The following is a 22,626-nucleotide window of genomic DNA, read 5'->3' on the forward strand; positions in this document are numbered from 1 at the left end:
CTCTTGCTCAGGCTGGTCTCAAACTTGTGAGCTCAGGCAATCCACCTGCCTCGGCCTCCCAAGTGCTGGGATTACAGGTGTGAGCCACCACATGCAGCCTAAGATTTTTTTTTAATACTTGTCCCAGTATCATTTATTTCATAATGCTTCTTTTTCCTACTGACTTTTGATGCTATTTTTATAATATGGTAAATTTTTCTTTTTTTTTTTTTGTGATTTTTTTGGCCGGGGCTGGGTTTGAACACGCCACCTCCGGCATATGGGACAGGCGCCCTACTCCTTGAGCCACAGGCGCCGCCCAATATGGTAAATTTTTATTTGCACTTGAGTATGTTCTAGAATTTTCATGTGTGTGTGTTAATCTATTTTTGCATTAGTAGTCCTTTGCTTTGATTATCCTAGCTTTCATATACATTTCAGTGTCTAACAGTTCTGCCTTCTCATTACTGTTTTTTGTTTTCACTATTCTGAATTTGTTAATGTTCAAAACTTTTTTTCTCATGTCAATTCATATATGCATGTAACACATGGTGATCATATTTTCCAAACCCCTAATCAGGACACATCATTAACAAAGGAAAATGTGGTCACCATAATATTAAGTTTTCTCCAAGCGTAGAGTTGTTGTACATGTGTAAGTGCTTGTTGATTACAGGGATAAATGAGGTAGAAACATTTGATAGGTTTGTGACTTCTATAGATATTAGTTCTTACATATACAATACATGAGATAGCTTTCCCTTTTAGCATGTTCAGAAAAAAATCCAAAGGTTATTTGTTCTCTCTTCTGTTTTCATTGTTCAAGAAGCTCTTAGTAGCTTCTGGACCAGTTGTATAACCCACATATTCAATGCAGCCCAATTAGTTACTAACAGTCACAATGCATTGAATTAGAGCGTAAGTAAAGTCAAAGGTGTAGTAAATGGCAACAATACTAATGAGTATTCAAAGCTGATTAGAATGCAAAATAATCCCACCATTTTTTAAGTATAAGCTATAATATGAAGTAATCAAGTAGCAGCTACTTGAAGTGACTGCTTGAAAGTGAATTTTTTTTTTTTTTTGATTGGGAAGATTTCTTTAAAATTACATTTTAAAAATCAGGATCACTTTTTTCAAAAATATTCAATCGGCACTTTGATTTAATTAAACACACACACATACACATATGCATGAACAAGCATGCAACTATTAATCGTTAGTAACATTCAACTATGTGAGAATCCAGCCATTCTGGCTAGTTGCAAAGCCAACACTACCAAGTGAAGGGTATTTAATGTATTGTTAGAGGTTATATTATCAGATGGAATTACTGGTCTAAAATCTTAGTCATGGGGCTTTCCGAAGTTATTCAGTCCATTTTTCATCTAAAAGTAGGACTGAACCAATACAGTGTTTATCATCAATATTATCTTAATTCTATTATAGAGAAAAAATGGTAATTGGAACTCGTAAGGAGTCTTTCCCCCTATTTCGTAAAGAGACAATCATAAAAATATACTGCACTCATATCAGGGTCTTTGACTTTTAATTCACATATAGATACCTAGTTTTTAAGGAATGTTTAGAGGTTAAAACACATTCAGTAAAATCTATGCTTTCTCTATCTACATATGCCCATAGATAACAAGAACTGATAATTTTAATTCATTAATATTTAATATGATCCATTCATTAAAAATCTTTTGTAGGTCTGAAGTGACCTTGAGACCATAAAAATGCTAAATCGTTAAATATTCAACTATTTTTGTTACTTTACCAAGATAAAAACCTTATTTTGTGTCAATCTTAACTGAGCCAGAAATAACAAGTTGTTAATGTATTTTCTAAGCACAAACTTTTAATCAATATATTAACTGAGAAATCTCTATTACTACACCAAATTCTTTTCAGAATGAGGCAGACCACCTAGGTTTACACCCCAGATCTATCATTTGATTCTTATATGATCTTTAACAACTTACTTAATTTCTCTGTTCCTCAGTTTCCTAATTTATAAAGTGGTGGTAATAATTTTTACATCATGGAGATAAAACAAAAATGGCTCAGCACAGTGCTGGCACACTGTAAATCCTGACTACAAGTGGGATACTATTATTAATCGCTTTGGGCATAAAACTATAGACCATAGATCATGCTTAATATGCAACAAGAAAATCATATGGACAGAATATAGTTAAGTATACTATTATATGGTGCTTATTATAATCACCATGGGTGATTGAAGAGGTGGACATCAGAGGTTTCATGTGAGATGTGGCTTGAGTTATGACTTAAGTGATGGACAGAGAATGATGGGTAGAGGAGAGGAAAGGGCATACCAGGTAAGAGGCGTAAAATGAAAAGGATGAAAAGGAAAGTGAAGATGGGTCTTGGAGGGCCATAAAAGTCAACTAAGTAGTTTATCACTGTATCATTTAATTGAAAATTTCATGCTAGCTTCCAAGACAAGCTTTTCAATTTAGATAGGTAGTAAACAGTCTCTTCAGAAAATGGTCTGTTCCAAGCTTGTGTGTATATGTGTGTGTGGTGTGGTTTGTTATCTTTGAAGTGGTTCATCGAATTATCTCATTTAATATTTGTAATAACCCAATTAGACAGTTAATATTATTAATCTCATTTTAGAGATAAGTAAATTGAAGAGGCATCAAGAAACTTGCCCCAAATCATATAGCCAGTGAGTAAGAACCAGATCTAGTATTTGAATCCAGTCTAACTTCAAGGCTCTGAGTTCTTAATCACAAAGTTGCTTCCACTTAATTTTCATAAGGTTTTATAACTTTTTAAAGTTAAATGCAAGCCAGAACAAGCAAAGGAAGAAACCCTCACATCTAATTTGATGTGTAAACTATGACAGCTATCTTATTGATTTAAGTCCTGTGTTTGGATTCAAAAGACAGGAAATACAATTGCTTAGACTCTAAGAGTGTACAAATGTGAAGAGTGAAATTTAATAGCCTATTTCATTTTAAAGTTATATACAAAAACGAAAAAATAACTTTTTTGTTAATTTTATGTGTCCTTTAATAGAAAGTATTGGCAAAGTGAGGATTTGTTGTTTTAGGCACAGTCAGAGGTGGTTTGGGCTGTTTTGAGGTCTCGTTGTATAGTATATTAAATGTTTTGTTGCCTTGACTAAAAGAGAAGTGGTTACCCTGAGGCCTTGGAGTCACATGTGGCTTTTTAAAATATCATGTGCAGCTCTTGAATTAAATATTAAAAATTCTACCTTGAATTGTCTTGATGTTTTGTCCTTTGAAAGGTATAAAGTGTTACTAAGAGGTAGAGACACAAGAGGGAGCTCTAAATAACTAAAAACAAACAAAAAAATTTACAGTGTTTATACTGCAAGCTGCAGTAACATCTGACAACTTGAACACTGGTACATTAATTTAATTTGGCATGATAGATGCCATAGCTATGGGAGACAGCATGGTGCAGTAGTAAGAAAATCTCTGAATTAATACAGCCCTGAATTGGAACTGTGGCTCTGATACTTTCTAGCCATGTAACCTTAGATAACGTCACTTACTACTCTTACCCTGAGCATTATTTTTCTTGTTTGTAAGTAGGGAAAATAATATTAACTATACCTCATAGAGTTATTGTGTGAACTAAATGACATATCAAGCATTTGACAAACTTTAAGTATTGCCTGGTCATATTCAATAAATAATATATGTTTGTTTATAATTGAGTTTAAAACAATAGTATGACCCTATATAAGTCAGTATAATTTATACCTAGGATTCTTCACTTTCACCCTTGGCCAGTTTGTTTAGCACTCTGCTAGAGGCTGGGCTATTCCTTTCTTAAGTGAACATTTTATAAATGACTCACCTCCATCATTGTCCAAGTTATCTCCACAAAGCATTTCCATGACAACATTGCAGCCTGTCCCACTCCAACCAACCTGACACACACAGTGCCAACCATTTTGGTCCAGGGTACATCGGCCATTTCCAAAGCAGAGCCCTGGGCAGCCATCTGAAAGGATAGTAGAGAGTAACAGTCATGAAAACATCAGAATGGGATTGGCCAACAATGATGTATCTGTCTATAGGGAAGCATCTAATCATTTGGGCTTCATACAGATGAGGTGTTGAATAAATGGAAGAGGAGCTTGCTTGCTTGCAAAACCTTCCCAGGGAACTTGTTATTCCTTACTCTGCAGTGGTTTTCCTTAGAGAGCCAATTAAGCTTTATTAATGCTAACCCCAATTCCCAACCTCTGGTTCAAATAGGACAAAAACTATGGTGGGGACAAGAAATGTTTTTTTTTTTCTTTTCAATAAATATATCTCCCATCTCAATCAAAACAGAATAAATGATGATGTATCTAGTTATGGCCAATAAGTTTGGGAAAAGATGGCAGTTTCTATGAAGAGAAACTTTCCCTCACTATGCCTAGCCTGTGTTGATTTTTCCCTTGTGGTATATTGCTTCAGGACTTAGGTATGTTGTTATATAGTTCAGACCACACCATTAAGTATTTGCTTGTATGGTGCCTGAGAAATGTGCCATGATTTCTTTGTATCTATTCAGCTTTTCTCTTGGAGATTATTATTGGTGTAAAGATTAAAGGACTAAGGATTGAAATCTTGACTTCTATGGTATCTCTCTCAAAAGCTTAGATAATATTATGCCTTTAATAATATTAAATGCTCAAGAAATGTTTATGAAAACTATGAAAGCCAGATTTAGACTTTCAAAATTCTAGAGAATTGAAAAAATATAGCTAAGAGGAAAGAAAGTATAGTATTTGAATGACTTTGATTCATTGATAAAGCATCAACATTCACCATGGCTCCTCTTTTGCCTTTTAAATTCTCAAGATTACCCTATTCTTTCTACCAGTAGCCAGAGTTCTACTCTAACAAAGGGTAACTGCACACGAGCCAAGTGCTCAGTGGGTAGATGAACTGAGACAGCAATAATAGCACATATCTTTTGGATATTTTCCCAGTAGCAATACAAGACCAGCCCTAAATTTTACTGGGGATAGTCCAATCAACATTTTCATTTTCTGTCTATGAAAGAAAATTCTCAAAGTATAAGGAACAAAAACATAAATTTGAAAAATATCTGTAGAAGTAATGCAGTGTTCCTTCCGAATTGTTTTCCAAGCAATCAACAGACTAGAGGAAGAAAATCTTCAAAATAAAATGACAGATGGCTGTTAAAAATATAAAAAGTTTTATGTATATAATATCCTTATGATGTGGCAAAGGATGAATATTCACAGGTGTGAGAAGGGAATTTATGTGCTTCCATTCCAGTGGATAAACAAAGGACAAGGAGAAATTAAGGATAATTTGGGACATATTCGACTTTGGAAGCTGTGGCAATAAAAGGCCCTAGGATCTCTGACAGAAAAACCTTTGCTGTCTTTGTCAAAGGAAAATCCCTGGAGGGATGGGTGATAGGGCGCTCCTAGGAGGATAATTCTGTCCTTGCAAAGACTTAAGAGCCCTTGTATATGAACTTGGAGCTATCTTGTTATGTTAAAGAAAAAGTTTAGCCATCAGACTAAATCCACTTTATTTATGATTACCTATATTACACACACAGACACACATAACTCAATATAAATATAACAATAAAAAAAACAGTCCTTGTAACTACTTATCAGTCCATTCTATACTATGGCAAAAAGTCACTTGTTGATGTCAAACAACCAAATTACTTTTTAGTCTTATTATACATTAAATAAGATTGGCACAAGTAAAAACAAAACCAGCAAACAATCCCCCCAAACACCACCCTCCCTTTATTACATGTATATTTTCTGTTTAAAATACATGTCTGTTATAAAACTGGTAAGAAAAATCTTACCTCTGACAGCATCTAAGTAGTGAGCTAAAAGGGGGAGAAAAGAGTGATTGAATGAATTTCTGGGAGACCAAAGCTATACAACATATACTAATGGTTTACCATCTGTTGCCTGAGAGGAGAACAGTAAACTGTGAATCGCTAAAATGCCTGCAGCTCAAAAGTTGGTACATTGGCCTGTGTAGTTTGTGAATAATGTTTTTGGTGGGAAAGATATTAATGGCTTTTCTGCAAGAAACTCTATTAGGCTTCCTCAAAAAATGTCATATTTCATTAAAAGAGCTGCATTTTTACATTTCAGTAATAACTTCTGTGAAAGAGCACTGGCTTCAACTTCTTAATATCTTTAGAAGGGAGTTCTGGAGTAACCACCTTTGGTAATCATCACAATATTTAAATTCTCTTATGTGAAGGCAATAAACTTACTGTAGTGCAGGAATGTAATTACTTATGCTGCCTCAGAATCTCCCTTCTCACCACTTTTTTAATGAATCTTAAATATTTTCTCGAGTTACAGAACAAGATGTGCTGTATCTTTAGTAGAGTAATAAATAATGTAGTTTATTAAGATTGCATGTTACATGCATTATAGATATTATACATTACCTTGACAGCTTCCAACCATTATAACAAAACACTTTCACCAGAAAGTGAAAGCTGTGGTACAGTCTAGTGGGGGGAAAGCCCCAAAACAATACATTGGGTATTCAGAGGCTCACGTTTGCCTTTGCTTTGCGTGAATTTTCTGTGTACTCGTGGAATGCCACTGGAACACTCTGTGACCCACTTTCCTTAGCTGAACAATGGGAATCGTATTTGTCCCTCTGTATAAACAAAAAAACCTTTGTGGCAGATATGGGTACATATCAAAGGTTTTTGATTGTTTTTCATAAAAATTAGTTTCTTTATAACTAATCTTAATTATTATTAGTGTCTTTTGTAGTGTAAGATTATGTGATAGATTATTACATAGGGATTTTTATGCCCAGAGACTGTTTTCCTAGATAATATCCTGAAAATTGGCTTGGCACCTGAGCACAGTGGTTACAGTGCTGGCCACATACATTGAGGGTGGTGGGTTCAAACACAGCCCAGGCCAGCTAAATAACTGCAACCAAAAATTAATGTGCCAGGTACCTTTAGTCCCAGCTACATGGGAGGCCGAGGCAAGAGAATTGCTTGAGCCCAAGAGTTTGAGGTTGCTGTGAGCTGTGATGCCATGGCCCTCTACCAAGGGCGACAAAGTGAGACTCTGTCTCAAAAAAAAAAAAAATCCTGAAAATTGGTGGAATTATTGTTGACATGGGGTGAGAGACGGTGGATGCTTTAGTACCAATTCTCCATGCTAATGGATAAACAATTCAACAGAAATGTTCGATCAATGATAGGTCAGGAATGTCTTCCTCATATACATTAAAGACAGCCTCTAATGATATTGAATGGCCACTGTTAAAGCAGTCCCAATTAATGAAATTGCCTTAAGTGCTTTCAACCGAAAGAACTTATACTTTTCAAAAGGAAAAATGGGCAGTGAATGTTACCTTCACAACAAAAGCACTTCTCTTATTAACTAATGACACTTTATTTCAATGTATCGTCTTTCACTTGAGTAACTCAAAGCACTTGAAAGCAGAAAACATTAGGAATACTGAAGTCATGAGAAAGGAAATGATATAAGAAATAAGTAGGATATTATCAACAAAAGAGGAAACTTCCTAGTTCATGAAACTTTTCAACTTATAACCAACCCTCCTTCTCCTCTTCTCCAACCTAAATTCTGCTAAAAGCCTGCCGATTGACTCACTAGACTATTCTTACTTCAATTAATCCAATTTACTTTGGTTAAAGTATGGTGGTACTTACCAATTGTGCAGTGGTCGCCCTCCCATCCAGGGCTACACTCACATTTTCCATCTTTGCATTGGCCGTGCTCAGCACAGTGAGAATGACAGGAGCGCTCCTCACATGTTGGTCCTACCCAGCCTTCTTCACATTGGCAAATTCCCCTTGAGCAGACCCCATGGCTTCCACACTCCATGGTACAGAGCTCTGTGGGAAATTCAAAGAAAATATATGAACATATTTAGTTAAAACTTTTAAACTTTCCAAAAAACATTAGAATGAGCAATAGTCTGTCTATACTAATTTTTTAAACAAAATATTTGTAATTTTTTTATATATATATACAAAATGTCACAAAGATCTCTAGCATCTGATTAAATGTACAAAGGGCTCTGTAAAAAAAGGTAGTTAAGTCTCTAAGTATGAAATCAACTAAGCTAAATTGATTTGGGGAAGTCCATAAAATTATAATGGCATTCAAGGCTTAGAAATTAAATTAATTCCAAACAAATGCCAAGTGGCGACATTTTTTTTACTAAAAGGTGGTTAAGATCAAAATGATGTTGCAGGAATTTTATGATACCATAAGACATCATTTGGAAACAAATCTCTGTAAAATACTGCCATAACTTCATTCAAAATACAGATTCAATAATTGGAAAGATAACTTTCTAATAAAATTCATAATATATTAATAGAAAAGGTAAAGCTGCCAGTGAAGGCAATCAGCCAGTTTCTCTTGTCATACTAAGATATTTGCATTAATTTTAAGCATATAAATGACTCCTGATTGATTAAAATACACAGCCTTCTTATCTTAGCCAATGTGATGGTGTGTACTGGCTCTGCTGAGGTTCTTTCCTCTGTCCTCTTGACTTTTATTTGAGAAACATTGAATATTAATAAAACCACAACAGTAGAAAAAACAAAAATAAAAGCTTGGAAAGCCTCTTTCTTTATCTAATTCCTTTGCTAGAGTAGGAGAAGTAGGATAAAAGCCTATTGAAATAGTGCAGAAGGTTTTGGGTACAATTGGTCATATATACTTGAAAGAAAAAGAGGATTTTCTGGAAACCAGGTTGTCTCTTTCATAGTTTCAAATCCTGAAACTGGCTTTATATATTAAGAGGTATTGATATAATATTAACATACTATAAAGACAGTAGTTATTTTTCAGTAGGTGATAATATTCTTTTGATAAAGCTATAATTGTAGATTTTATTATAATGTGGATCAATCTGTTCACTAATTTAATCACAAGTATTCTCTGAGGGTCAGTATATGATGAAAAGAATCATGGATTTGAAATAGAGACACCTGCATTCCTAATTCCTCTGCTTAATAGCTATGTACCTTTAGGCCATTTACTAACCTGCTCTCTTACTCTCTGCTTGTGTAAGTATACTATAGAAGTGAAAATATTTACAGAGCTATTGGACAGATTTGATACATACTTTAGAGGTATAATCAAACAGGACTTCTTCAATATTGGATATGGAGTACGAAGGAAAGGAAAACATAAAAGTTTAGCTTAAATAAATGGATAGCTAATGCTGCCACTAATGAAATGCAAAAGACCGAGGGAAAAATAAATATTGAAGATCAAACAGATTAACCTTAAGATACATTTTGTTTTTTTGAGACAGAATCTCACTTTATTGCCCTTGGTAGAGTGCTGAGGTATCATAGCTTAGAACAACCTCAAACTCTTTGGCTCAAGCGATCCTCTTGCCTCAGTTTTTCATTTTTAATAGAGACGGAGACTCACTCTTGCTCAGGTTGTTCTTGAACTCCTGAGCTCAAGCAATACACCCATCTTGGCCTCCTAGAGTGCTAGTAACCTTAAGATATGTATTGAAAATCAGTGAAGGTGTCAATTTAGGCAATAAGATACATTCTTACAGGCCTGGTGGAGATACAGAGTTGGTAGCCATTAGCATACAAGTGCTATATACAGGCATGAGACTGGTTGATATCCCTAAAGAGAGAGACTAGAAGAGTCCCAGGAATGAGCTATGAAGTATTCAATGATTTAAAGATCAGATAAAAAAGAAGAACAATCAAAGGAGACTGGGATATAGAGGGCAATAAGTGATAGGAAGAAATGCAGTATATTATAGTGTAGCTAAAGCCCAAACAATATGCTTTTCAAGAAGGGAGTGTTTATATCTAATATTTCTGAGAGGTCAAGTAAGATTCAGGCAGAGAAGTGCTCATTGGGCTTATTAACATGGAAATTGTTGTTAAGCTTAGGAAAGGGTGTACCAATAAAGTATATATGTAAAGCCAGATTGGAATGGGTGGACGAGTGAATGGAAAGTAGTGTGTGGGATCACCAGGTTGTAAGAAAAGTCTAGGACACAGAAAAAAATATTTTTAAAAGGTGAGCTTTTGCTAGTAAGTGGTAGCTTAGGTAGAATTATTCTGAGAGAGCCCTTGGTTCCTTGTATCATGGTCTGAATCTTAGATTGATAATCTGGATTTTGAATTTCAGTTCTGGTAGTGAATTTGGGATTGTGATTCTGCTCCCATTAATGGCTTCCTCACAAGACACTAAACACTGAACCAAAAGCGCATTTCTAAGATTCAGCTTTAATCTTCACTTGGCTTTGACCAGTGAAGTCAGAACAGAGTAGGAGTAGAATAATTAGAGGCAAACATTTTTCATATATTTCTTCGTACAGCTATAAATGTTAGGCATAGGGGAGTACATCATTCTGGTTTTTGTCTGAAAAGTAACAGGACTAGATATACAGTAATGGCAAGATAGTAGACTAGGCTATTCTTTAACCATCTCAGTGTAAACTATTAGAAATGTTGGAGATAATGTAATAATTTTAAAATTGTATGTCTTCACTCACAAAAAGAGAAATCCTTAAGTTCCAGAAGCAAAGATGATGCTAAGAGTCAAAGCAACAAGCACATGAGTCAATCCTCTGGCAGTCTCAAAGGTTATTAGACCCAATTACAACTAGGGCTTGGGTATTTATGTTTACAAAGGGAAAATAAATGAAGTCTTAGGCTCATTTAAGCTGGGAAGTGAGATTGAAATTCTAGCATAAAGCCAGGATTCTTAAAAAGCAACAATCTCAGTGTGATAGAGTTGTATCACATTACCAGACTTCAAACTATAGTACAAGGGTTTAACAACCAAAACAGCATGACATTGGCACAAAAATAGAGGGATAGACCAATGGTACAGAACAGAGAGAACTCACATATAAAACCATCTGCATACAACAAACTGATCTTTGACAAAGAAGACAACAATATACACAATATATAGATGGGTAAAGAAGCCCCATTCAATAAATGGTGCTGGGAGAATTGGATAGCTACTTGCATAGGAATGAAATGATATCTATATCTCCTACTAAGCACAAAAATTAATTTAAGATGGATAAAAGACTTAAACGTATGGCATGAAACCATGAGAATGCTAGAAGAAAATGTTAAAAAACTCTTCTAGATTATCTGCCTAGGCAAAGAATTTATGAGAAGATCCTACTGGCAATCATAGCAACAACAAAAATAAACAAATGAAACCTGATTAAATTTAAAAAGTTTCTGCATAGCCAAATAAATAATCAACAGAGAAAATAGACAACATACAGAATAAGAGAAAATATTCACAAAATATCGATGTGATAAAGGGCACTTATCCAGAATCTACAAAGAACTCAAACAAATTAGCAAGAAAAAATGCCAAATAACTCCATTAAAAACTGGGCAAAAGACATGAACAGAAGTTTTTCAAATGAAGATAGACAAATGGCCAACAAACATGTAAAAAAATGCTCAACGTTATTAATCTTCAGAGAAATACAAAGTAAAACCACAATAAGGTATCACCTAATCCCGATTAGAATGGCTTTTATTAAAAAATCTGAAAATAGGTTGGGCACAGTGGCTCATGCCTATAATCCTAGCACTCTGGAAGGCTGAGGCAGGTGGATCGCCAGAGCTTAGGAGTTCGAAACCAGTCTGAGTAAAAGTGAGATCCCATCTTTACTAAAAGTAGAAAACCTAACTGGGTATTGTGGCAGGTGCCTGTATTTCCAGCTACTTGGGAGCCTGAGACAATAGGATTGCCCAAACCCAAAAAGTTGCTGTGAGCTATGATGTTACTGCACTCAACTCCAGGGTGACTGAGTGAGACTCTGTCTCAAAAAAGTAAAAAAAGTCTGAAAACAATATATGTTGGTGTAGATGCAGAAAGAACACTTATACACTCTTGGCAGGACTAAAAATCAGTACAACCTCTATGGAAAATAGTATGGAGTTTCCTCAGAGAACTAAAAGAAGACTTGATCCAGTAGTTGAACTTCTGGGTAGTTATCCAAAGGAAAAGAAGTCATTTTATCAAAAAGACACCTGTACTTGAATGTTTATTGCAGCAAAATTCACAATTGCAAAAATATGGAATCAAACCCAAGTGCCTATCAATTCATGAATGGATTAACAAAATGTGGCATAAGTATTCTATGGACTATTGTTCATCCATGAAGAAGGATGAATTAAAGCCTTTTGCAACAATATGGATGGAACTGGAGAACATTCTAAGTGAAGTATCTAAAGAATGGAAAAACAAATATCCATATGTACTTGCTATTGAATTGGAACTGACCAAAGAGTACACATGTGCACACAGGGAGGTCAAGCTCAGTGGAGGTAAAGCAGTGAGGAAGGGTGAGGAGGAGATGGATCAAAATCTACCTAACAGGTGCAATGAATACTATCTGAGTGATGAACACAATTATAATCCTGACTCAAGCATAACAGAAATGATACATGTAACTAAAAACGTATGTATTCTCATATATTTTGAAATAATAAAAAACTACATCTACTAGCCCAGAGAGATGGCAAAGAAGCATTGAAATAATAATAATAATAATAATAGTAATAGTTCGAAAAGATGTAGAAATACAATATAATCTTATAGTAATATATAGTATGGAGTGTCCTGAGGGAAATATTTGGAGTTTGGTAAGAGATATTTTGACAAATATGCAGATGAAAACTGAAATGTGAAATTCTGTTTCTAATAATAGTGACCTAAGTAATTTTTCCTAGGACCTCCTGATGAAAAATAAAAATCTTTGCAAACATATTTTAAAATCCTTTGGAAGTTGCTAGAGTTAACAAAACAGTAAATAATTACTGTGCCAAGTTCCAGGAAAAAACTAAAAACCTAAGGAGGTGAGCCTGACATTTACAGATGCTTTTTTCTGCAGAAGCATCTGTCAATTATGGTAGAGGGGGCTAGAAGGCTTAGAGCCTGGTTAGAACTGTGTTAGTCTCATAGGGGAAGAAAAAAATTTGAATAGATAATGGCTAAGAAATTTTCAACACTGAAGTAAACATTTAACCAAATATATGAAACAAAATTGAAGGAAGGAAAAAGAGAAAAAGGACAAATTCATAATCATAGAGACTTTACTGCTCTCCTCTCTCATTAACTGCTAGAATAATCAAACAACAAATTGGAAAGAATACAGAATATTTAAGCAGCATGATTAACATCTGATCTAACTGATAAGGCAATAAATGAACACAAAATACATATAATTTTCAAATGTATATAGAATGTTTACAAATATTGACTGACCATGTGCTAGGTGATAAAGTAGGTCTCCACATATTTCAAAGCACTGAATTGATACATAGAATGTTTACAGAACAAAGGGCCAATCATCATGGAAATTAGAAAATGGTTTGAAATTAATGAAAACGAAGGTACCACATATCAAAACTTATGTAGTGCAACTAAATCCATAGACACAGGAAAATTTATAAGGTAGAAAGTAAAGCCAGCTAAAAAACAACCTAAGTATCCATCCTAAGGAGTTAGAAGAAGAAGAACAAAGTAAACTCAAAGAAAGAAGAAGAAAAACAAAATAATTCTGAGAGCCAAAAGTAATAAAATAGGAACAGATATACCATAGCAAGAATCAACAAAGCCAATACTTGATGACTTGTATAGACCCATAAAATTGATAAACCCTTGGTGGGAATAGATCAAGAAGAAAATACAGAATACCCAACTAACCAATATCAGGAGCAGAAACTATGACATTGCTCTATATTATATGGCTGTAAAACATCCTAAGAGGATATTACAAAAACCTTTATTTCAATGTTGATCCAACGGACAAATTTATAGAATAATACAACTTACAATAATAACACCATAAGAAAAAATGGAAACTGAATGGTTTGTGAAAAGAATCCTAATCTATAATAAAAAACATTCCCATATACAGAAGAATGAAACTAGACCCCTGTCACTATATACAAAAATCAAACCAAAATGGATCAAAGACTTAAATCTAAGACATGAAACTACTAAAAGAAAACACTGGAAAAACATTTCAAGACTTTGGTCTGTGCAAGGACTTCTTGAGTAATACCCCCAAAACACAGGCAACCAAAGCAAAATCAGACAAAGAGGATCAGATCAACCTAAAAAGCTTTTTGTATAGCAATGGAAACAATTAACATAGGGAAGAGACAACCCACAGAATGGGAGAAAATATTTGCAAACTACCCATCTGATAAGAGATTAATAACTAAAATATATAAGGAGTCCAACAACTCAATAGGAAAAAAGAAAACCCAAACAATCTGATAAAAAAATGGGCAAAAGATATGAATAGGCATTTTTCAAAAGAAGACATAAAAAATAACCAACAGGTATATGAAAAAATGTTCAACATCATTAGTTATCAGAGAAATGCAAATAAAAAATACAATGAGATATCATTTCACCCCCATTAAAATGGCTTTTATAAAAAAAAAAGGCAGTAAAGAATGGTGGAGAGGATGTGGAGAAAGAGGAACCCTCATACACTTTGATGGGAATGTAAATTAGTGCAACTTCTATGGAGAACAGTATGGATGTTCTTCACAAATCTAAAAACAGAACTTCCATAAGACCCAGCAATCTCACTGCTAAATATATACCCAAAAGAAAGGAATTCGGTATATCCAAAATATATCTACACTTTCATGTTTGTTGCAGCACTATTCAGAATACCCAAGATTTGGATTTAACCCAATTGTTCATCAGAGGAAAAGGATAGATAAATGGTGGAATATTAGATAGCCATTATAAAAGAATGAGACCCTGCCATTTGCAACAATGTGGATGGAACTAGAGAACATCATGTTAAGTGAAATAAGCCAAGAACAGAAAGACAAATTTCACGTGTTTTTTCTCATCTGTGAGAGCTAAATATTAAAACAATTGATCTCATGAAAACAGAGAGTAGAAGGACGATTACCAGAGGCTGGGAATGGTAGCGTAGAAGGGAGGATAAATTAGAAATAGTTAATAGGTACAAAAATACAGTTAGAGAGTTAAGACGAGCAGTATTTCATAACACAAAGTGACTCTAATCAACAATAAGCTAGAATATACCTTAAAATAATTATGAATGGAATTGGAATGTTGCTAAGACAAAGAAATAATAAATGCTTGGGGTGATGGATACCTCAGTTACCCCAATTTGATTAATACGCATTGTATCCTTTTGATAAATGACTTTGTTCCTTTGAGTAGATACCCCTAGTATTGAGATTGCTAGATCAAATGACAGGTCTACTTTTATTTCTTTGAGGAATCTCCATACTCTTTCCATAGTGGTTGTACTAATTTGCAGTCCCAACTGTGAGATAATAAATTTCTGTTATGTCAAACAAAAAAATTACATTGTATACCTGTATTAAAGCATCATAGGTGTCCTAAAATATATGCAACTATTATGTACCCATAATAATTAAAAATAAAAAAATTGAGAGGAAAGACAAAAATGCTACAAATCAAACCAAAACAAGCAAACAGAAAACTTGACGGGATAAAATTGGGTGAAAAACCAACCAAGGAGACAACAACCAAAGCAAAGAGACAACATACACAATGGGAAAGGATATTTGCATATTTTGAATCAGACAAAAGCTTGATAACTAGGATCTATAGAGAACTCAAATTAATCCACATGAAAAAAGCCAACAATCCCATATATCAATGGGCAAGAGACATGAATAGAAACTTCTCTAAAGAAGACAGACGAATGGCTAACAAACATATGAAAAAATGTTCATCATCCTTACATATTAGAGAAATGCAAATCAAAAACACCCTGAGATACCATCTAGCCCCAGTGAGAATGGCCCACATCACAAAATCTCAAAAGTGCAGATGCTGGCGTGGATGTGGAGAGAAGGGAACACTTTTACACTGCTGGTGGGACTGCAAACTAGTACAACCTTTCTGGAAGGAAGTATGGAGAAACCTCAAAGCACTCAAGCTAGACCTCCCATTTGATCCTGCAATCCCATTACTGGGCATCTACCCAGAAGGAAAAAAATCTTTTTATCATAAGGACACTTGTACTAGACTGTTTATTGCAGCTCAATTTACAATCGCCAAAATGTGGAAATAGCCTAAATGCCCACCAACCCAGGAATGGATTAACAAGCTGTGGTATATGTATACCATGGAATACTATTCAGCTATTAAAAAAATGGAGACTTTACATCCTTCGTATTAACCTGGATGGAAGTGGAAGACATTATTCTTAGTAAAGCATCACAAGAATGGAGAAGCATGAATCCTATGTACTCAATTTTGATATGAGGACAATTAATGACAATTAAGGTTATGGGGGGGGAGGAAAAGCAGAGGGAGGGAAGGAGGGAGAGGGTGGGGCCTTGGTGTGTGCCACACCTTCTGGGGGCAAGACATGATTGCAAGAGGGACTTTACCTAACAAATGCAATCAGTGTAACCTGGCTTATTGTACCCTCAATGAATCCCCAACAATAAATAAATAAATAAATAAATAAATAAATAAATAAATAAAATTGTGAAAATCCCCCACAGACAACTCTAGTGTCAGATGACTTCACTTGTAAATATACCAAAGTTTTAAGGAATAAAAATATCCTATCTTGAATAAATTTTTCCATAAAATAGAAAACAAGGGAACATTTTCCAATGTTTTTTATGAGGCCAGCATAACACTGATGTAAAATTCTGGCAAGGATATTATAAAATAGCACAAGCCAATCTCACTCATGAAGATCTAACTCATGGATGCAAAAATCACAAAATATTAACATAGAAAATCTGGCATTATATAACAATTAATATCATGACCAATTTGTGCTTATTCTAGGAATACTTTAACATTTGAAAACACTTAAAAAATCAATACATTGATCACATAAATGGAATAAAAGAAAATTCATATGATCATCTCAATAGATATACAAGTATTTGATAAACTATTAAATATCTATTCATAATAAAATTTGTAACAAACTAAGACTAAAAGTAACCTTAAATCTAATGAAGATTAGCTACAAAAAATCTACAGCAAGCATTATATTTAATGAAATGTCAAAATCTTTTCTTATATTATTTAGACTGATAAAGGATACCTATGATAATCACTTCTATGCAACATAATTCTAAATGTCCTAGCTAGTGAAAAATGTAAGACAAAGAACAAAATGTATAGATACTGAAAAGGAATAAAGACATCGTTATTTAAAGATAGTACTATTGTACATGTACAAAGTCAGAAATAAGCTATGAATTATCAGATTTTATACATAAATTTAGGAAGATATATAGATACTAAACAAATATATACGTATAAATTTATTTCTATATATCAGTATCATACAAAGACAAAATTTAAAAATGCAATTTACGATTATATCACAATATTATATACTTAGTAAAAAATCTAGCAAAAATATGTTCAAGATCTACACTGAAAACTATACAACTTTATGAGAGAAATTAAATAAGACCTAGATAAATGGAAAGTCATGTCATGTTCATGGATTGGAAAACTCAATTTTGAAAGATAACAATTTTCCTCAAATTGCTTTGTAGATTCAATGTAAATACCAATCCATATCTCAGCAGTTTTGTGCCTGTGTATGTGAGAGACTATTAATTAGCTAACAAAAGAAATAGAATAAGGTAAAAATAAGGTGTAGAAAGACTTGCTACAAAGTTATGTTAATTTAAACAGTGAGTACTGGCACGATGGCAAATAGATCAGATACCCCCCCACACAAGACTTGATTTATTGTAAAGGTGGCACTGTAGACAAATGGGAAAAGACTATTGTTTTAAATTCACTGGTTCTGGAAAACAGAAAATCCATTAAATAAAGAAATTATTTCTAGTTCACCCTATAGATGAAATTAATTCCAGATAGAATGTAGTAAACATAAACTGACAAAGCTTCTAGAACACAATATAATAAACCAATTTATGATCTTAGGGAAGAAAAAGTTTTCCTAAAAATACTCTAAAGTGCTAACCATAAAGGCAAAAATAATTGGGCTACATCAAAATTGAGAACTTCTAATCAAAAGACAGGGAAAAGACATGCTACAGAGCATAGAACTAGAGTATATTTGCAGTATACATGTGTCTGTGTGTAAATATATAAAATATAAATAACAGTACCTATAGGTGAAAAAGAGCATGTATTTAGAATCCACAAAGAGCTAGTTTTTCAAATCAGTAATAGAAAGACACATGATACAACAGAAAAATGGGCAAGGAGAGAAAATAAGTACTTCACAAAAGTGGATATCCAAATGGTTAAACAAACGGAAAAGTACTTAATACCATCAGTTACAAGGGAGATACAAGTTGAAGTAATAATGAAATACCATCTCTACCTCCCCCCAAATTGTTAAAATTTAAAAGACTGGCAGTAATAGTAATGTATTGGTGACAATGTGAAATAGCATTTATAAACCACAGATAGTTGTATAAATTGGTACAACCACTTTGGAAAACTATTTGAAATTATCTGTAAAGTTGGGTACACATATACTCTGTGACTCAGAAATTCCACTTAGCATTACTCAATGGAAGAGGAAGCCAGCAATGTTCATCAAAGAAATATATAAAAGTGTTCATTGCAGAATTATCTGTACTAGAGGAAAAAATGGAAATACCTCAAATGTCCCTTAGCAATAGAATGAATAATTAGTTATGGTAAGCATGTAAAGAAAAGGTATACCACAATGAGAATGAACGACTTATAACAACGTGCCATAGTAAGGACGAGTCTCAAAAAATAATGGCGAAAAAATAAAACTAAAGTATAAAAACATAATAATGGTGAGTAAAAGAAATTAGGCACAAAATCATAGATACTGTTAATTTCCTCTAATAAAATTTCCAAAAAGCAAGCATTATAAGTCAGTTATATTGGAAATAGAATACACAAAAGAAGATGCTAGGATATAAATTCAGACACATCTGTAATCCTAGTAAATAAAAACAAATTGAACTTGAAATTTAAGAGAGAGAATCTGGAACTGAATGTGAAAGAACATCTAGTATATTCTTTCTGTTAGTGAGAGATGAGCTAAAAACATAATAATACAGAAAATTAGTAGTAAAAGGAAAAAACAGAATAGCAACCAAGAGAAACTTTGTGTCACTATAATATCATCAGATGAAATAGACTTCAAAGCATAAAGCACAATTATGGATAAAGAGCGTCATTATATAATCAAAGGAATAATTTACCAGGAAGATGTAACAATCCAGACCTTGTATAAAAATGTAGCTTCAAAATACACAGAGAAAAACCGACAGAACTATAATAAAGCAATTGAATAATTTCACAATTAGTAATAAGATAAAAAATTAATGAGAATGTAGAAAATTTGAGTAGCACAATTAACAATACAATTTAATATTTCATATAATGGACATATATAAGATCCCAAAGCTATGACTATACAATATATATTATTTTCTTTTTTTAAATATATGTTATTTTCAAGGACACACATAATAATTCAAAAAAACTGACAGAGATTAGTCTATACAGTAAGGCTCAACAAATGGCAAAGATTTCACATCATACAGATCCCACGGTTTCAGCGAAATGCAGTAAAATTAGAAATCAATAAACAGACAGATAACAAAAGAAAAATCCCAGAAAGGCGTTCTTTAAAAGCATACTTTAAAATAATTCATGAATTATGTTTCAAAAATCATCCTGGAAATTTGGAACTGAATAACAATGAACCACTGTTTATAAAACCTCGTGGGATGCAGTTTAGGAAGTAACTCAGAAGAGACTTGCAGGCTTAAATATATGTAGTAGAAAGAACGACTGAAATGTCATGAGCAAAGTGTCCTATTCAAGGAGTTAGAAAAAGGACTACATACAAGTAGATGCAGGAGATAATAAAGATAAGAGTGGAAGTTAATGAAATCAGATGCAAGGAAACGATAGAGAAGAGTGACACAACCAAAATAAGAATCTTTGACACGAATTCAAAAAATAGAGAAACTTCTGGCAAGGTAGAAGTGAAAAAGAAAAAGAAAATAAAGATAAAATAAACATTAAAGATTAAAAATAAATGAGAGAATGCTATGAGAACTTTATGCCAGTAAGTCTGAAATCTTACATAAAGTAGACGTTTTTCAAGAAAACAAATGGACTTCAGAGGACATAGAAAACTTGAATACACATTAAAAACACTGAAAATCGCCCAGATGGTTTTACAGGTGTATTTTGCCAATTTTTCAAAGGACAGATTATCTCTATTTTAAACTATACCAGAGAATAGGAAAAAAGGAAAAGCATCCAAAATTATTTGAAGAGAGTACTTCAATCTAATTCCAAAATGAAGTAAGAAAAAGAGAAATTATTTTTTGTTTTATTTTTAAGAGACAAAGTCTTCCTGTGTTGCCCAGGTTGGACTCAAATTCCTGGGCTCAAGCAATCCTCCCGCTTCAGACTCTCAAGTATTTAGAACTACAGGCATGCACCACTATACTTGGCTCCAGAAAAATCTTTTTAATTGGCAAATCTCACTTATAAACATTGGCTGCAAAAATCTCCAATAAAATACATGAAAATCAAACAATGCACATGTGCATATACCAATGTACAAATCACACCTAAGCATGAATGCTGGTAAGACTGTTTAACTTCAGATGATCTGACAATGTAATTCATCAGTGAATTATTCCATTTTACTTTAATTTAACTTCATAAAGACCAAACAAAAATAATCTTATTATATGCAGAAAACACACAATCTAAAACTTAGTTCCTATTTATGGATGAATCTCCTAGTGAAATAGTACTAGAAGGGAACTTAACTGAATATGATAAAGGTGATTTAGCAAAATCCTACAGTAAGCATGATACTTTTTAAAGTAATAGAATAATAGAGATATTCCTCTTAAAGTCAGAAGAAACATTAGAATTAACTACTGCTTCTAATTCAATGCTGTACTGGATATTTTAATACATGTAATAAGTGGAAAGGAAGAAATATACAGGTAGACTATGAAAATTAGAAGAAAGGATAATGAGGTTGCTGAATATAAAATCAAAAGAAAAAGTTGACAACATCCCTAGATATCAGGGACAATTAGAATATGTAATTTAAAAACATCTCATTCACAATATTAACAAATTTAGCAAAATAAAGTCTTATTCTCCTTTATATACAATTTTAAAACTATTGAAAAAACACATAAAAGACTCAGTCAATGAAGAGATATACTGTATTCATTATTCATGGCTTACAAGACTCAATATCATTAGAATGCCGATTTTTTTTTTTTTATTGTTGGGGATTCATTGAGGGTACAATAAGCCAGGTTACACTGATTGCATTTGTTAGGTAAAGTCCCTCTTGCAATCATGTCTTGCCCCCAGAAGGTGTGGCACACACCAAGGCCCCACCCCTCTCTCTCCTTCCCTCTCTCTGCTTTTCTTTTCCCCCCATAATCTTAATTGTAGTTAATTGTCCTCATATCAAAATTGAGTACATAGGAGAATGCCCATTTTTCTTTACTAGTTCTATAAATTCAATGCAATCCTAGTCATTATCCCAATATCTTTCATAGAGCTTGAAAAGCTGGTCCTAAACCCGTATGAAATAGAAAAGACCAAGAATATCCAAGAACATTTTGAAGCATATTCATTAGGATGTGTAATATATGCTCTGATCTAAATGTCTATCAATAGGAAAATGTATACATGCATATAAATTTTAGTATATTCATACTGTGCAAAAAATATAGGAGTTATCTTGAATAAGATAGAGGTATATGCCTCAATACAAATAAATTTCAAAAACATGATTAAGGAAGAAAGCAAATCATTCATATGGAATTTAAATACATGCAGAACAATAAAATATATTTTATGGATATATGCACATTTGGAAAAGCCTAAAAATGTGTATGGCAATGAGGAGGTTTAGGATAGTGATTTTTGCTGCAAGGAAGACGTAAATAGGATCACAAAAGGATACATGCAAATGGGAATTAGGCTTTATTTGTTATTTTTAAAGCTAAGTAGTGAGTTTATGGCTGTTCACTGTATCATTTTAAATGCCAGAAATATTTAATAATAATTTATAAAAGAAAAGTAAAAGAGTCCGTAAGAAACAACTGCCTTTACGGACTCCTTTATTGAATAAATAAATGGACGCACGATTTAACCTAATTCTTGCACTCATCAACACAAAGCCTGCCACAGATGGAAGCTACAACCACTACTCTGATTTATAGTTACAGCACCACAAGTATCCAGGTGGGAAACAGTAGCCTTATGAACAAGGGAATCCTCTACGAAATAAATAACCACAAATGGAGAAGCAGGTCTTAAACAAGAAGCATTCCTCATTTTGAACTGCATCAACATTCCTGCCATTGTAGCCAGTTCCAAATGTGGTTTCTGGATTGATTCTGAGATATTTTTCAATCCCAGTCTCCTTAAAATCAGCAGAGAGGTAGATATCAGGGAAAGACTAACAGAAAACAGATGCTGGCAATTGTGTAATTTATAAACATGATAGAAATGATATTTGCTCTAACGTATTTGTCTCATGAATAGTTCTGTATTTTCTACCTGGTTGAAAATACATTAAC

At 33.5% G+C, this 22,626-nt stretch overlaps 1 protein-coding gene across 1 annotated transcript in view; it reads right to left on the minus strand.

Annotated features, from left to right (window-relative positions):
• Nucleotides 1-22,626, minus strand: part of TENM1 (teneurin transmembrane protein 1) — a 442,965-nt gene that overhangs the window by 213,450 nt on the left and 206,889 nt on the right. Inside the window, exons 9-10 of the mRNA XM_053580321.1 lie at nucleotides 7,696-7,881; nucleotides 3,841-3,987 (exon numbers count right to left, since the gene is read on the minus strand). Of these exons, the coding sequence (XP_053436296.1) occupies nucleotides 3,841-3,987; nucleotides 7,696-7,881 (333 nt within the window). The remainder of the gene's footprint in view (nucleotides 1-3,840; nucleotides 3,988-7,695; nucleotides 7,882-22,626) is intronic.

Source organism: Nycticebus coucang, chromosome X (genome assembly GCF_027406575.1).
Source record: "Nycticebus coucang isolate mNycCou1 chromosome X, mNycCou1.pri, whole genome shotgun sequence".
NCBI lineage: Eukaryota > Metazoa > Chordata > Mammalia > Primates > Lorisidae > Nycticebus > Nycticebus coucang.